The sequence below is a fragment of the Lonchura striata genome, chromosome 1, assembly GCF_046129695.1.
Source record: "Lonchura striata isolate bLonStr1 chromosome 1, bLonStr1.mat, whole genome shotgun sequence".
Classification (NCBI taxonomy): Eukaryota; Metazoa; Chordata; class Aves; order Passeriformes; family Estrildidae; genus Lonchura; species Lonchura striata.
In genome coordinates, this window is record NC_134603.1 from 137,577,583 (window position 1) to 137,589,865 (window position 12,283).

Consider the following 12,283-nt stretch of genomic DNA (forward strand, 5'->3'; position numbering starts at 1 on the left):
TGGGACCAAAGTAGAAAAAAATGCAAAATCAGGAATACTTTTAATCTACAAAATCAATCAACTATGTGATCTGAATGTCTATTATCAATGTCAATGTCTATCAGCTACCTAAAACCAACTTCCATAAGACTTTTAAAGTAGCAAAAATAGATTTTTTTTTTAGACTAACACATTCATAAAGCACATATGAAACCACAATCTTTTCAATCCCATCTTTGAGGTATGCATGGCATAATTCTGAATACAAACAGGTTAATATATCACTAAATTATTATTTTCACTGAGTCAATATCCATTTCTGTTATTTTGTTATTTTTATCCTTTTTGTTTACATTATATCCAGTGAATCAAATACATTTTTCTAGTAAGAAGATTTAATTTAATTAATGGCATGAAATATTATTAGGCATGTTTTATTGTATGAAGCTTTTCAATTATGATTGTCTCATATAAAGTCAACTTGAAAATCAAAAATTTCTAATCTTGAGAGGGTCTGAATTAAACAGAACTTTGAGCTTTTTCTCCTTATAGCTGCTTCACAAGCAATTGGATGGTAAAATAATGCTAATATTCTATTCACATGAATGTATTAGTAGTTCATTTATTTGTACAAAAAGCTATTGTTATTTATGATGGTGGTATCCTTGAAACTGAGCATTTTTTAGCAAAGTCCTCACACTGTAAAACCCCAGCCTGGTATTGTAGAATACACAGACATACTGATATGGCCAGTGGATTAAAAGTCATAAAGTCATGCCAAAATCCCTTAGAGAGTGTCATGCCTTAATGCAGCAGTAACATTGGACATCTAAGGCCAGAGAACAACGCTTGCACCATTTCAAAAGAAAAGAAAAAACCATGACTTTTGTGCTTGTCTCCTTTGCCCAAGTCAACCGCAAAACTCCTGTCATTTACAGAGGAAGCAAATTAATTTGTCTTACCTTGTCTCTAATGATCACATTATATTTTTTACTCAGCTGCTGCAAATTAGCCTAGAAAGATTAAAAGTAGAGAGCTAAATTTTGTAGATTTTTCTCTTTTCCCTGCACATAAAAAGTACAGGAATCCATCACATTGCTTCCATGGGAGATCCCGATGCTATAAAGAAAACAATGCTAGCACAGCCAGCTCCTTAGAAATTAGTTTCCACAAATAGATCCTATGCTTCTGCTGATAAAATTCAGTTGCAATGGTTTTCATAGGAAAAAAGAAAGACTTAGGTACCTGGGACAATTTATTCATATACATGATCACAAAAAGCTTTCCCCAGTAATTTCCTCCAGCAGTGCAAGTAAGCATGGAATATTTAATTTATTTATTTAGTTATCTATTTATTTTATTAATTTATTTTTTTCAGATGTCTGAATTAGTTAAAGTTTGAAATTCTAAAAAGACATTTTTCTTTACTTGTATCCTGGAAACATATCTAGTATTTTTTTTATTTAATTCTCTATCAGATCAAGCTAAGTTAAAGAGTCAGAGTGATAAAAAAACTAGATCAGTAAAAATTGTTATTGTTACTTTATAAAAATCTTTTTGTTACTTTAGCTTGAAATTATGATTTGAGGGCTTTTATAAGGCTTTCCAGATCCTGAGTGAAAGACAAGATGTATTATTCTGGTATTCACCCTTCTATATGTACAAGGCAAAAGAAGTAAAAGGATCAAAATAAATGCTGAACTTGAGATTTAGAAGCAAAACGCTGCAACAACAACACTGGAGCTAATATAAGACAAAACATTATTAATACTGTGTGTTTTGCACTTAGGAGCAAAGCTGGGTTCCTTTTGTTAAAAAAAGTTTAGTAACCAAAATCAGCTGCATTCCCGGCAGTTCCTATGTCTATCTCACAGGCAGTAAGAATGACTACTGAAAGAATAGAATCCCTAAAAACTCCTTTTCCTCTTGTAGGATCAGCTGTTCCACACCCTCCAGCTTGCAGCGGGGACGAGTTCCCGTGTGCGTATGTGCAGCAGTGTTTGCCCCTCGCCGCGCGGTGCAACGGGGTCGAAGATTGCATGGATGGAAGTGATGAGATGAGCTGCCCCATGGAGGTGCCCACCACCACCATGTCCCCAGGCTCCTGCAAGGAAGCAGAGTTCCTGTGTCCTTCCCAAGGCTGTGTCCTGTCCCTCCTGCTGTGCGATGGTGTCCCTGACTGCCGCCTCGGCGAAGATGAAGCTGGCTGCCGTAAGTTACTTCCATGGTGGTGGTTATGGCAATGTTAACTTACCTGCCTAAACCATTGACAGTTTAGGAAAGGAAAAGAGCAATATAGTAAAGTTTAGTGTAAAATTCATCATTCCTTTGTCAAATAAACCCCTATTTGTGTCTCATATCATGCATTAATTGCAGAGATGCTTTACATTTCTAAATAATTTTGCTTATGCATTTTAATATTCTGGTTATAATTTGGTACATGTTTTTAAAAATTGCAAATATGTTTCTGATAATATTTACTAGTATCACTACATTTTTTCCTTGAATCAGTCGGCTGCATTTGCATTGGCTCTGTAACCTCTGATCATAATATGACAGAAAGATAGGCTTCTGCATTTCTGTTATTCAGTAACATTTAAGGCTGTCCTGACCTTTCAAGGGTTTTGAAATCAAGTATGTTCATGAAGTAGCAGCAATCTCCACCTCAAGCAAGGAAAAGGGCTCACAAACAAAATACAAGGTCAATAGGCTTTGAAATGTAACTGTCATGAGGCGACGTGGAGAAGTATCTGAAACAAATAGACACAAATGTGAGTATCTCCCATTTAAAAATATTTCATTATTAGCAGTTGAACAGAGGCCAAATGTTTAATTCCAAGAATTTAAAAATAATTATCTACACAGAAAAAAAAAAAAAAAAAAAGAAAAAAAGAAAAAAAGGCTTTTACATGTAAGCACTTTTCTTCCTAAACCTCTCATGCTCTAAAACTTTTTTTAACATTTTTCTTATCCTTATCAGAATGGAAATAAATTGGTAAAAAAATCAGTTTCCAGTGGGTTATATATTCATGTTTTTCAATATTTTCTATCAAATCTACTAAATATAAAGGCAGGCTACTGCACAGGACACTTAATTTAGCAAAGTAGTCTACCAAACTGGCATGGATTTGGCAGACTATCTGTGTAAGTCTTTTATTTTGAAGTGAACTCTGGTTTTGTTGACAGAAGACATGATTTTAGAGATAACTTTGATTTTAAATTCTACATACCCTGAAGACATGTAGAAATTTTGCATGTTCCTTCCTTCAAATAAACTTGTCATGATTAATCTTCATTTGACCTTGTTTCCTCCTCAATCTGTCCTCTGGTAGAGACATCCATCCTGTGTTCTATTACATGCACATCCCAACTCCACACCAAAGAAGTTGTTGTGGAACCTCAAAATCTGAAAGCCAAAAGATTTCCATGATTTTGTGTATTACCCAAACAACTGAGATAATGCTTTGTTTTGTTTATTTGACTTCTTTGACTTCAAAACAAAACCCAGGGGTTAAGAAGACATTAAATCCTGGTCTCTTCAAAGAAAAAATATTCTCCATAGGTATTTCACAGCTTTAGGGTTCTCAGTCTGAAGAAAACTTAGTCAAGTCTGTACTTCATTGTTACTCCAAAATTGAGTTCATAGTAAATAAACATGTAAGCATTGATAGCATAAGACAGAAATACAGAATCAGTAATTCTCTGAAGATAATTCAGAGATGCAAAACAAAGCAGAGAAGAAGGCAAAGCAAAAAGAAAATTATTTGTGCAAGTTTGGAATTAAATCAATGGAAAGATGATTACTGTCGCAGATGGTGCTGAGATCCAATTGCGTATGCCATGAGAGCACAGTGTTTAATCTTTAGCTTCCTACTTATAACTGGTGAAAACCCATAGAAGTTTGTCAACTGGGGAAGGCCAGAGATAAAACATAAATATCTCAGAAATTTCATTCTTTTATTGAAATTTATTCATGATCTAAAAAATTGTTTGTTGTGCTAGTAACTCCAACCTACGTGTACTCCAATAATAGCACAGATTAAAAGGAGGGATATATTTTTTAGATTTTAGATAGATGGTTTTTTTCCTTGATGCAGATCAAATCTACCTGATCATTTTAGAAAACTTCAGTTTAGGAATTACTGACACTTTCCACTTTTTGTCCCATAGCAATTTTATTAATTTAAGTGCAAAACAAAACACTTAACACTATTTAAGTGTAGAACAAAAATGTTCTGAGTTCTGGATTCAGGAATTAATCAGGGAAAGTTTTCTTTTGTGATAAAGACTAGTTGTCAAAATGCATCTTGCAGAGATTAAGGATAAAGCCTCAAAAGAGGCTAAGACAAAAAAAAAACCCAACCAAACAAAAAACATTGGTCAAGTCCCTACTAAAAACACAGTTTCTACTACAGAAATGCTTTTCTTCATGACTTAGGAATTTATGCAGACAGAATATCCTGTAGAGTTCACATAGCAGTTAAGTTGTACAACATTATGCTAATACTGTTTTGTACCTACTAATGAAGTGCATTTTATTTCTTGTTCAATTGAACAAAAAAATTCTGGAAGTGTTTTCCAGTTAAAGATATTCTACTTGGCTGGCTTTCTTCTTGCTGACAATTTTAGTGAAAGGTATATTACCTCACATATTTAGTCTTTTATGTGCCTGATTAAATACTAAGGGTATAAAACAAACATATTAACACCAGTGGGATGTATACATTACTTTTTCACATTCCAACATCCTTTTCCACCTGCATCCTCTGATTGAAGTTCTAATAGCAATGAATAAAGAGTAATTTCTCAGTTTTCTGTAGTGCACCAAAATGTATCTCTTGTAGATTTGGTAAGTTTTAAATACCTATGAAATATTAAAAAAATTATACTTTCAAAGTGGCTGTGATATCATTATCCCTTCTACTGGTTTAATTTGCACCTGGAAAATTAAATATAGATGAAAATTGGATATTTTTATTTTCATATCTATACTATTTTTAGTGTCTCCATGTAGTCTTTACATTCTTTACCTCAGCACCAATAACTTGGTGTCATTGTCCTTAACTGTAAAATTTTCAACTGTTAGGTCCATTGCTACTACTATTCCCTCTGTAATGTGTTAAAATTATGTGTAAACAAATTGATTCCTTCATTTTGAAACCAGTTGTTGAATGAGAGTTAATTATGTTTGCTGATATCATTTCTATGGGTTTTATTTGGGATCTTGCAGTATACACTCTCAACATTGCGAGTTAATATGCACTCTTTCACAAATATTACATGGGAAAATTCAGTTTCTGTACCATCTGTGCTCTGTATTTGTTTACTTATTTAGCATCTCAGTAGTAAAGTTGCATGTCTTTGAAGATGAAAGCTTGGAGAGGTCAGACAGATGCAAGTTAATATCCTACAGTATGAATCAAGTTTTCTGCTAGTTTTTGAACAGTGAGAAAAAAAATACAGCTGATGATAACGACCATGTTATTTTTCATTCCAGCCATTAAAGATTGTTCCAATGGTTCTTTGTTATGTGCTTCAACTAATCAATGTATACCACTCTCCCAGCGTTGTGATGGAATTGTAGACTGCATTGATTCCAGCCTTGATGAATCTGGCTGTTCAGGTACATAGTTTTGCATAAAAATATCATTTGAAACAAATAAAGTGTTGTTATTTCCTACTGAATGTTTTGACAGTCCTCAAAGTTGACTGAAGTTCCTCTGCTAAAAGTTTATCAAATTATATTAGGCATGAATTTTCCTGATGAAAGTATGACACAGATGAAGTGAGAAAAAGATGAAGGATGATATGCTTAAAATCTTAACATCTTCATAAGGGGTGTTTCTTACTGTATAAACACATTGTTAAATAAAAAAAAAACAACCTAGCCCTTTGTAGTAAACTTTTAGGACTTCCTTTGATTTTAGGCAGTTGAGTTAACTCATATTGTTGAGTAAAAGGCTTGTGGTGGTTTGGCTTATTTGTGGTTTCATTGGTTGGTTGGTTGGTTGGTTTGTTTGTTTGTTTGTTTTTTTCCCAAGTGTATTACAAATCCAGACTGGAAAATAAACTAAATAGCATTTTTTTAGCACAGTGCATTTGACACAGTATCTTTCTTCACAATGGTGGAGAAAGATAACTACAAGACAATAATAAACATTCAATGTGAATTAGATTTTTATTATCAAAATCTAACAAATATATGGACAATGGTAACATAAATAATTAAATCTGGATTCAGAATGTCTCATTCAATGAGAGAAGGGTACTGCAGCTCCTCCCCAAGACAGATATAAACTCTTGACCAGTTCTGTGCTGACAGTACTCTGCCAGCTTTGCTGAAGTTGCATTAGGTGAGAATTTAACTCTCTGTTTTTATATTCTTTATTATTTATGTAATAAAATTTACAACATACATGCATTGCAGTTATATAATTAATTATAATATTTTAAATGTCTTTTCACAAACTAAAAGTTTTACAAACACTTATTGGTAGAAGGCATCCAAAAGTTTCTTTGGGAGTGAAATTGACCACAAGTATTGTGTTCATTATCTCTCATAGCATCATGAAATGGTTTGGATTGGAAGGGACCTTAAAAATCACAAAGTTGCAATGGCCCTGACTTGGGTAGGGACACCTTCACAAGCCCAGCTTGCTCATGTGAGAGAAGGAATCATACTTCAACATTAAAAAATACCACTTCTATAATTTTGAGAGAATTCATACTTGGTATATTGGATTTATAAAAATTATTTTAAATTAAAGGGAATTTATTCAGAAATTAATTCAATATAGAAGAATATATAGCATAAACTAGTAGACATGCATAACAGTAATTTATGAATTTTCCACTATCTTTCCAGAAAACCTTTTAAGTAAGCAATGCACTTTTCAAAATGTTATCCTGAAATAGTGAATAGCACTGTTATATCCTGCAATAAACAATTTCACTTTGCATATATCCAAAATTCTCTATGCCTAATTGGTAAATTACCAGTTATTTTCATACTAAAGAAGATTGAGGATATTATTTTTAGTTTTTTCTTGCTAAAGCAATGTAAAACTAAGCTTCAGTAAAATTAAATGTGGTGATGTGGAAATCCAAGTTAATAGACATTAAAAGGTTTTAAAGAATATCACTAAGTACTTAAACTTAGTTTAAATACTTAGTTTAAGTATGAAAGCCTGGTTTTCCTCATTCTTATGAGAATGTGATTCTAACTGTTAAAATTCTGAATATCTCTAATAAAAGGGTTGGTCACAAAGAAGTGTCTGTTCACCAGCCCTATATAAAACCTATTAAAAATTACGTAGACTTAGGTACTAATTAAATATTAGTTCCATTCCTTTGTGTCTTATTTTATATATTCCTGTTGTTTGAAAATCAAGTACGTAGCAAAAATTCCATTTCCAAAGTCAGATGAAAATGTCATTTGAGAAAAATTTGAAGCCTGTTCAAGTGCAGCATCAGGATTTCAATAAGCTCAAGAGCACTCCAATGCTTGTAATATTCTTAGGACTTCACATTTGTATCAGCAAGTCCAGATCTAAAAAAAAAAAAAAAAAAAAAAAAAAAAGTTTTGGAAGTGCTAAGCACTCAAAAGGACAGGTGTGAATATTTTGACATTTTGAAAATTAGATAATGACAAATGTAATAAAAAAAGAGGGAGAAATCACAATTTTTACCTTTATGTTTGCAGCTTGTCCTGAAGGATACTGCAAAAATGGAGGAAAATGCACCATCAAAGATGACATTCCATTATGCCAGTAAGTTTCATTGGCAATTGACTTGTGCTTGAGGTTGGAGAAAGATGCTGTTGAACAGGTGGATTACTCCCCAGGGATTGAAATTATATTTGGTAGAAGTGTATTTTTAAAAGTCTCTGTATTCTACACTATTTTTATTTACATTTAGTGAGTTAAATCACATTTTGAGAAGAAAGCTATTTATCAGATCGAAGTTTCTGTAACTTTTATCTTTTATTTCATGAGACAACATGTTGGCCTGACACCCTAATTTTTCTGTTTTGTGTTTCACTTCAGAACACATGTTTCTGTACCTTATTTGCAGCACAGTATTGTATACCTCAGATGAGATTTTACAGCAGGCCACATACTTATCTTTATCTTCCTGTTAGGAATTTGGAAAAAGAAAAGGTTTTTTCCACTTGTCTCCCCTCAAAAAAGGGGTTAAAAATATGCTTTCATTTTTTTCTGGAAATATTCTCTGATAAAAAAAATAACATATGCAATTCCAGTGTAGAATGTATGAGCTGTTAGAAAGAGTCTCAGGGTATCTGAAGCAACTCATTTACACAATATATCAGTGTTTCCCTTTGGGAAATTAAAGGAGAATTTCTAAGTGTAAAGGAAGTGATGGTATGTGTTATCATGCTTTTGTCCTTCACACGCTTCAGTGGAGCTCACCAGAGTTTGCCAAATTACTAAAGTAACGGTTTTATCACAGTAGCTATCTTAGTCAAGATTAGATGCTAAGCTTTGTCTCCTAGTGGCCAGGAGATGCACATTAATAAGACTGCTTTGTCTTTCAATTCAGGTTTATTCTTGATTGGATGAAGAATTGTAATATATAACATATAAAATATAGGGACATTCATATAGCGTATTTCAATATGGATCTCAGAAAAAATGTTAATTACTTGCAGATTTCCCCAAAAATGTCCACTATAATAGAACAGAGAATAGTCTCTTGACAGAGCGTGCCAAGGATCTTGACATTTCATCAAGGTGGCTGCTTCAAAATTTTTTTGAACACATAAAGAGAGAAAGGGGACAAAAACCATAGGGAAAGACTGCAGAACGAAAAATCAGCAAATCAGCAGAAAATAAAGGGACTTGCAATAGGAGGTTTGTAATTTGTAGATCAAATCATTGATCAAAAATAAAATTGCTTGTAGGGACAAAGCTCTGGGGGAGTAATTGAAATTTTAAGTGTATGATAGTATTATGAGAATTGAACTTCTGTTCAGACTTGCAAGAGAAAGTAATCCAAACTAGAAAATATTTTTTATCCACAGAAATAAAAGACAGTTGGAATAAAAATAGTATATTAAACTAGTAAGTAGGGTTGTTTACCTCAGTGTTCAGTAAGAAACATATTTAATTCTGATGTAATGCACAGGCAATCTGAGCAAAGGCACAGAAACAAAAATTCCTTGACTGGGGGGCTAACAAAACTTCAAGAGCTGTACAAGGTTGTGTTGGGTCATCTCTACAGAAGAATGCAGAACACCAGTGCATGTTGCAATGGCTTTCTGAAAACTGCCTCTAGGGGAAGTGGCTGGAGAACAACAAATGCAGAAGAAAAGGGATGGCCAGATCAACAGTCTGATATCAATACCATGCAAGGCTTTGTAGTATTTTTAAGGAATTACTTATATGCATATTATATAAGCACTTTTATTATTTTATGAACTAAGATAAACTTCTGCATGACTTTTTGTAATTCCACATCACAACCATAAAAAGGGAAAAAAAAAAAACCAAAAATATACCTAAAATAATTAAAAACGTGTATCAGTTTTCAACACCCAAGGGGAAAATAGCAAAAATCCAAAACAAAAAACAAACAACCCCCCAAAACCACAAAGTAATTGAAAAAAATAAAAGTTATTATGAAAAATATGCTATTTTTTTGCCTTTTAAGTCTCAGTTCTTGATCTAAATTTCCTGAAAAATAAACTATAAATTTAGCTAGAAATATCTTCCTCCCTTGAGATCAGCTGTTCTTTTAGACTGCAGGATAGGTTAGGAGAAAAAGCAGAGTGTGTAAGAGTGCAGGAAGCCTGTTCTACAGCAAGGAGACTCCTGAAAAGAACAGAGTATGGATACTGCCCTGCCACAGAAATTACAGTCTTCCTATATACCCAGATGTAATTGTGTGGGAATCAAAGTGCTCTTAAAAGTCCCTGGGTTTGACTAATACTATTCAGAGACACAGCAAAAAAGGAGAAAATTTGTTAACACATTCTTTTCTTACTATTTTATCTGGCAAAATGGATTCTGATCTTCCCCCAAGTGAGATGATTGTTCTGTAATTTCTATAAAACAAAACTGGAGTCTGGAGTTCAAAAGTCATTCTCAGGCCTCCCTGAGAATGTTGGTTTAACAAAAATTTGGAGTGGACTGGTCTCAAAGCTTGGTCTTCTCAAAACTGAAATTGCTGCTCATTTTAGGTTAGTTTGAGGTACACTGGTAAAAAAGAATAGAGTTTCTGGAAAACATTTTTGCTGGTGATTACAGCTGCATTTTTCTGTAGGTTTAATGCAGTGGGGTTGAAGTAATCGACTATATAGGCTTCCAGTAGTTTAACCTGCAAGCATGGGAACAGTGAATTTGCAGTAGCTGGTTAGGCAAAAGAAAGCACTAGCATTTGAACTATTTGAAGAGACTGAAAGAGAGTAGATTTTACACATTTAGTGCTTCTCCAGTTCCTTTGATGATGTTTGTTTTACATGTATGAACTAGTGTAGCTTAGATATATATGAAGTTAATACTTAGGACATTACCCTTTCTTTCAAGAGGATGTAACTAAGAGGGATCAGTAGCAGTGGGAGGTGAGTTCTGACATCCCTCTGTGAAGAGATGCCTGTAGACCTGGTGGAAATGATAGCAGTGGATACAAGTCTAGACAAAATTTCAGTATATATTGGAGTAGGTAAGAAAGCTGATTGCTGTAATCTTTGTTCATGCTACTGAAGACAGTTTCTCTAGGCTAGTGCATAATGACTGTATTAACATCAGCGAGATGCCCAGTGTTTGAGAATGTGACAGCTTCTATTGGATGTTCTCAGTGAGAGTATGTGAGTAAATGCAGGGCAGTGGTGCTTGGGTAATGGTTATCTTCCTACTTGAATGAAACACAGCTGTCCTGCTCCTGCTTGGCATTTGTATTTTTGAGTTAGCTTTGAAAGTCACTTGCACTTGTTTCTGCTACTTGGTCAGGAGAGTAATTGGGGTGCATATTGAACACATTTGTCTTGTACTTTCTATTTCATGGGTATTTTCTTTGTCTGCCAAACTAGATGGAGCTTTAATCTGAAATTCTCTGGCTATTCTCATTTGACAAAATGTGACTTCTATTTGTCTTGACTGAGGTCTCTTTTGTAGTCAATGAGCAGCCAAGTGGCTGGTGCTGGCAATCAGTTACTGTGATTGCATCAGCAGATCATGATAATTTCAGCAATAATGACTAGAATTTTTGCAATTTCCATCCTCCAATTTCAAAATCATTCCTTTGACTATATGTATGCTTTCCCAAACTGCTTGTCCAGTGTCTCTTTGTTTTAATTTTGCTTTAAAGTGAAACCACAGACTCCTGGAAACATAGGAGAGGAATGAATATAGAGGAGAACAAGCAAGCTGGGAAAAGTGTGTTTCTAACAAACTAAAGTGGAAGGGTGAGGCTTCAGTGATTGTACTGGTGTTGAAAGAAAAAAAAACGAGAACAGGAAAAAAAAAAAAAAAACCAAAAAAACAACCAAACCAGACTCTTCACACACGTTTTTCATTCTCATCTAACTGGACAAGAGTAATATTAAACATGCACATTCAAATGTACTAAACATCACATATAATAAATATTAAATCATCATTGAATCATAAAATGGTTTGGGTTGGAAGGAACCTGTAAAGTTCACCTAATCCAACCTCTCTGCAATGAGTAATTTTATCTTCAATTAGATCAGATTGCTCAGAACCCCATCCAAACTGACTGTGAATCTACCACATCTCTGGGCAATATATTTCAGCATTTCACAAAGTTAGTTCTGAAAATTTCTTTCTTATATCTAATCTGAATCTCCCCTTCTTCACTTTAAAACCAGTATGCCTGACCCTGTTTCTGCAGGCCTTACTAAAAATAGAATTGTTTAGGTTGGAAATGGCATAATACAATGCTTGAATTTCTCTTTATTTTACACAAATATTTTCAACATAATATACCAAATATCAGAGTAGTTACACTGACTAGTACTACAGAGCATATGAGAGCACTTTTATTATTGTCTGAACTGTAAGAAAGTTCTATCCTTTAACAAAAAGAAAATGTAATTGCATTCACTTAATTAAACAATCATATACAGATTAGAAATAAATCTTTATTAAACAGTTTTAAAATTCACTGAATATGTAGCATCTAACTGAGCTGTGAAGATTGAAATTGCAAGAAGTCATTATAAATAGATAATTAAATATTATTGTCTTTGTAGATGTGTATCTAAATGCTGATTTGGCCCAAAATAAAGAAACAGAATTACTTTGTTTCTTTTATGTGATAAAAG

General features: G+C 33.6%; 1 protein-coding gene across 1 annotated transcript in view; it reads left to right on the forward strand.

Moving 5' to 3' along the window:
• Nucleotides 1-12,283, forward strand: part of MALRD1 (MAM and LDL receptor class A domain containing 1) — a 236,253-nt gene that overhangs the window by 184,888 nt on the left and 39,082 nt on the right. Inside the window, exons 33-35 of the mRNA XM_031503816.2 lie at nt 1,912-2,190; nt 5,477-5,602; nt 7,682-7,748. Of these exons, the coding sequence (XP_031359676.2) occupies nt 1,912-2,190; nt 5,477-5,602; nt 7,682-7,748 (472 nt within the window). The remainder of the gene's footprint in view (nt 1-1,911; nt 2,191-5,476; nt 5,603-7,681; nt 7,749-12,283) is intronic.